Genomic DNA, 5,461 nt, shown 5'->3' on the forward strand with positions numbered 1-5,461 from the left:
ATTAAGACAGTTCAAGGCCATCAATATTTGTTTCTTTGAAGAGCAGCAGGTTTCCGTATTTCACCATCTCCCAATTCTCTTGGGATTCCGAACTTCCATTCAGTAACCTCTGTTCAACAGTCACTTCCCAAATTTTAAGAAGGGAAAATAAAAGAAAATGAACCAGAAAACCTCCACTGTCCCAAAAGGCCTGTTTTGAACTTCCCTTATAAAACTAATGAGACACTACTTTCCTCATAAAGTAAAGCAAACAACAGACAAAAAAGCAAAAACTGGCCCATTCAGGCAAAAAAAAAAAAAAAAAAAAAAAAAAAAAAAAAAAAAAAAAAAAAAAAAAAAAAAAAAAAAAAAATTTGAAAGAAAATATGTTGAATTGTACCCCTCTGAAATTGAACCCCATATTTCATATTTACTCTAGAGAGTAAAATCATTTTTTCCTTTTCTCTCTGTCGTTACATCTTCAAGTTATACGTGACAGTTTCAAGAGGACTGCATGTTCCTCTGTCTCTGTTGTCTGAGGTTGAGGAGAGGATGTTTAGGATGGGCAGGTGGGTTTTGGGGGAAGCAGCAGCGCTGGGTCAGGCTCTCCAGTGTCAGTCAGTGTCTTCTCTAGAGGTAAGGGTACTGGTTGACCTTGGTGGGGCTCAGCGGGTATCCAGTGTAGACAGTGGAGGCAGGCGAGGCGCTGATGTAGGCCTGATGGGCAAACTGGGCCTGGTACTGAGTGTGGTGTAGGGTGGGTGAGGGAAGCACACGGTGGCCCATGCTGACCGGAACCTGGTGAACGATGCTTGGTGGGTAGGTACCGTGTTGGACCGCGTGACGTGCCGAACCTTGTGATGCCACCAGGTGAGCCACGGTGCCGGTGGAGCCCAGAGCAGCAGGGGCTGTGTAGGTGTAGAGGTGGGGCTGGCTAGGCAGGTGTGTGGCAGCCAAGTGCGCATGTACGTTGCCTGTGTGAGAGGGGCTGTTGTGATGGAAGGAGTATGGGGCCTGAGTGGCGATGGTGGGGGTGATGTAGGCCTGCTGACGCCGATGACCTCCATTTCTCTCGGCTACCATGTGCTGCTGGGCCTGGAGGAGGAGATGTTAAGAGATTTAGAAATGCAGATAGGCTGATTCTGCTACCTTTGGACAGGCCCAGGCTGGCTTTGTGCTAAGCTAAGCTAACTGGCTGGAGGTAGTCGCTCTGTATTTACTACCTAGGCATGAGAATAATAAAAATCCCATCTAACTATTGACAAGAAAGTGGATAATAGTTCCCAAAATGCTGAATTCTTCTTTAGAACATTTAGAATGTTCCTAAAACATTGACAACTGGGCATTTGAGGTCTCTTACAGTCATATTCACACACTGATAATGGTTATTATTAACTTTCCATACCTGGCTGAGATTGAGAGGCTGCTGCTGGAGGGGGTGTGGCCCTGAGCGCTGCTGTCGGTAGGACCCGCCTCCCGTCATGCCCCCTGGTACGTGATTATTGCCAGACACCACCCCATTGGTGGATTTGAACTTGTAAGCTGAATTTTGATGGCTCATTGCATCTATTCAGAAGAAAATACAACTTTGGTTAATTAGAGTGACAACTTTAATACCTAGCAACAAAATAGCTATAATGTGAGGGAGGGATATGCTTGAGGCTAGGAAAAAGCCTGCCAATATCGTTTACCTGGCATCAGGCGATCACACTCATTTGGCACCTCACTGTTCTGGGTTTTGAGAGGGGGGATGATGATGGTGCGGGGGTTCCCATTGTTGTAGCTGTTCAGTATGGTGGTCTTTGTGTCACAGGTGTTGTTGTTTGGGGGTCTAGACTCCACAGTATAGGGACTGTTGTTGCTAGAACTGTCAGAATCTGGTGAATCATGGACTGTCACGCAGCTGATGACATTCTTCCTCTGCTTTGAAGATGAGCTGGAGAAAGCAGAAGGTGACGAGAGATGAGACTGTTAGTGAGAATCCCAAATCAATCCTAATGACTATTACTGCATGTAGATCAATGTGAAAACATATGTCTGATTAGTTTTTGCAGGGTATAAATCTGTTGTTATTACTGCGACAGTAGTTAACTCTGTTACTTCCTACTTGTGAATACTTGCTTTGTGTTTTTATATAGCATATCACGCCAGACGTGTTTTTACTTTTACAAATGACTTTGTAGCTACAAAACCTATTTAACAGACCCACGCAAAAGACCCCAGAGATTACCACTGATATTGAGTAGCTCGTTTTATAACTGTAGAGAGACATCTGCTAACAGAAACACAAAGATGTGTCACTTTAAAATGCCTGTATTATGTTATACACCATTTTGAAACACAAAATAAAAGCACATCAGACGACAGACAGCTGGCTTCTTAGTTTTGCTGGCAATGGTGGGAACTCTCCTGCTAAATCAAAGCAGAAGTATGTCATGCTATTTCAAAAGCCTCTCTTGAACTTGGCTGATCTACATCTGCAGCCCCTTGTGATGCATGTATTGTGAATATTCACATTCCAATGAACAGCGTGCGAATCTCCATCAGTAGAAATTCATAGTAAAATAACAAGCTCTGAGAACCCCAGCGATAAACAAATATCTTAGCCTGTATCGGCTGAACTTACAATAATCAATGAAAACCCAGCACTGACCTACTGTTTTGTTTGTGGTCATCTTCCTCATCTGTGTCGCTGCTGATGGTGATGATGCTGACTGCAGGACTGGGCGTGTCAGGGATGATGATGGTCTGTCTGGGGACGTGGTGCTGGTGCTGATGGTCACGGGTGGTGCTGGAAGCCTGCTCTGCTGCGCTAGCCCCCCACCCACCACCCCCACAGCCCTGCAGGGGCAGACAGTTGGAGGCAGAGCCATTCTGTAGCACAGCGCAACGTGGCGGCGTGTTCTCCTTTACCCTCTTGGAGCGCTGTGGGGACAGCAACGCCTGGGAGGACGACACCTCATAGGCTGACATGTTCCTGATACAAAGACAAAGACGGGGGCCCAAATCCAAAGCTATGAGACATCACGTTCTCAGGGTGATGACTTACAGAAAGTGTAAACCTGAGCGATAAAGTACCTGGCAGACATTTGATGCTGTTTGTTCTTTTTGGAAGAAGAGTTGTTGTTGTTTGAGGGCTGCCTCATAACATGAGCCACTCCCACACTGAGCGTCTGGTTGGGTGGGAGTATAGATTGTTTTGAGTTAATACAATAAAAAACCTGCAACTGGAGGAGAAAAGCATGAAATACTGAGAAATACAATGATATATCCAGATAATTAAAGCCAACATTGGTTAGGAATATGAACAACATGATAAGTATTTTCCAGACAAGCCAGTGGATGGCAGCAGCTGACTTTTCTTAAGAAGACCATGGCAAGACAGAGAACTAGTGAGGACAAGAGAGCAAAAAGGCAGGGCAGAGGCAGCAGCTGTGGAGCAATAGCTCTGCAGAGGAAGTGCGACACTTTCCCAATCATCTCTCAGAGGACAACAGAGCTGCCACTGGGTGGGAAGGGAGGGACAGATGGCAGTGGGGGTGTTTGGTCATAGATGGACAGCTTCAAATTAATCTGATCACGCACGGCCTCAGCAGCCTTCTACACATACACGTTATATACCTGCATCCTCCTTATCTCACTGCAAATCGCCTTCTCCCATCTATCCATCAATTTATCGAGTCATCACAGTGACAGGCTGTACTCGATATGATGTCTCTACATATACACATATCCCCTCTCCCTGAGGTAAATCTGCTCTCACGTGGAGACTGTGATTTATTGAATATTAAGGACAAGCTGTCAGGGAGGTACAGGCTCCTCAGTCAATCAGCCATACCATCTTCTTTTAGCACATTTTGAACTTCAGAAGCCATAAAACCACTGCTGACCTTTGAAATCAGTTTGTCTTGCATGAAATACAGACTAGCATTATGTGTATAAACTTGATTTTACAAAGTGCTTTGATTTTGAAGCTTTAAAATGAGACAGACATTCAGACATCAAAGCGAGAATGAAAGTAAGAAAGCAGTGCTATTCACCTCCAGTTGGCGAGAGGCTGTGTGCTGCTCATGGAGTCGGGGATGACAGTGGCATGCTGGACTGAGGTGTGGGTGAGCTGCTGCCAGGCTGGAGGCAGCAGGATCTGCTGGGTGCCACTGGGCCAAGCCTGCTGAGGTAGGAGAACAAAGAGGGGGAGACGACGAGGAGCGGGGATAGAAAGAACAGACAGAGGAGATGCAGAACAGTTAGATGCCATGTGACACAACGTCCAAACTGTGAATTTCATTCATTTGTTTTATGAAGTCTGTGATGAGACTGCAAAGTTATCCAAGACTCTTTTAATTCAAACATTATAAATGCATGAACAGGAGAAACTCATTGATCCTCACTGATTAATTTGAGGATGTTGTGATAAATTACAGTATATTTTCATAACTGCATAACAGCTGTTTAAACTAGCTACCGGGCATGCAAAATGAACTCCGCCAGCTTCAAGAAGACAAAAGAGATAAGACCAGGGCTTAATAAAGATTTACAGCAGCTCCTTTTTTTGTGAGCACGTGTATGAGCGACTGAGCCTAAGTGTGTGTGTGTGCCTGCAAGGCTAGTGTGATTATGTGTTTGACTTGAGTCAAATCAGCCTGTGTTCTAATTAAATTCATAGGCCTATTCAAGCTGCTGTGGAAGAGGCTACTTTGTACTTCTGATGCAGAACAGGAGGTGTATCAGGCATAATATGCCCCAAGATGTGCCAAGATGTGCGTGTGTGCATGGATGCCTCAGCGTGTTTGTGTGTTACTGTGTGTGTAACCCTAATAGTTTAATGCAGCTCTATTGATTAGCACTTTAATGTCAGGGCTAATGAATTGTTCCTTTAATACCATTTGCACAACTATTTACAACAGAATCAGTATGTGCTGCAGCACGCACACATTTAAATAGGGGGAGAGAAAGACAGAGAAAGAAATACCAAATCAAACACATTATTGCTTTGCTCTGTTTGTTTATTCTGACACAAAACAGTCCTGTAGTCTGCAGGCTTGTGGCAGTTGAACTGTTATTGTCTGTGTTGGCTGTAAAGCCTGAATCAACCGGCTGTAGCTGAAGTGCTGCAGGATGCACCTACAGGCCAGCAGAGCTGCTTTGTCTCTGCGCTGATGACTGACACTTCTAATGGAACATTCTGGAGCTGGTCTTTACATCTAAGACCACATCCAAGGCCTTTTATCAACATGCCATTAAGAGACTCTAATACATCCATCTATCTCCTGCTCCCTCTATCTCCATTCCTGGCACTCTACATGCCTCTCTCACTAGGCGTCTGTGCTGTGTAACCAGCCTGTCTGCCCTGAAATGGTAACCCAGTTAAGAGGTCATTTTCTTTCTTCTCAGAGTGTACCATCACTATCAGCAGCCAACCACCTCCCATCTCTACACAGATTCCCCGGGTGAAAAACCTTTGTCACCTCGGGGGCTTTGT

The 5,461-nt window shown here is 45.0% G+C and overlaps 1 protein-coding gene across 1 annotated transcript in view; it reads right to left on the reverse strand.

Moving 5' to 3' along the window:
- Positions 1 to 336: 336 nt before the first annotated feature.
- The window catches only part of hipk2 (homeodomain interacting protein kinase 2), a 67,492-nt gene continuing 62,367 nt past the window's right edge, over positions 337 to 5,461 (reverse strand). The window contains exons 11-17 of the mRNA XM_020602970.1: positions 4,020 to 4,150; positions 3,601 to 3,640; positions 3,058 to 3,206; positions 2,633 to 2,956; positions 1,671 to 1,915; positions 1,385 to 1,545; positions 337 to 1,074 (exon numbers count right to left, since the gene is read on the reverse strand). Coding sequence (XP_020458626.1) covers positions 610 to 1,074; positions 1,385 to 1,545; positions 1,671 to 1,915; positions 2,633 to 2,956; positions 3,058 to 3,206; positions 3,601 to 3,640; positions 4,020 to 4,150 — 1,515 coding nt within the window. The 3' untranslated portion in view covers positions 337 to 609. The remainder of the gene's footprint in view (positions 1,075 to 1,384; positions 1,546 to 1,670; positions 1,916 to 2,632; positions 2,957 to 3,057; positions 3,207 to 3,600; positions 3,641 to 4,019; positions 4,151 to 5,461) is intronic.

This window comes from Monopterus albus, unplaced genomic scaffold (assembly GCF_001952655.1).
Source record: "Monopterus albus unplaced genomic scaffold, M_albus_1.0 scaffold59.1, whole genome shotgun sequence".
Lineage (NCBI taxonomy): Eukaryota > Metazoa > Chordata > Actinopteri > Synbranchiformes > Synbranchidae > Monopterus > Monopterus albus.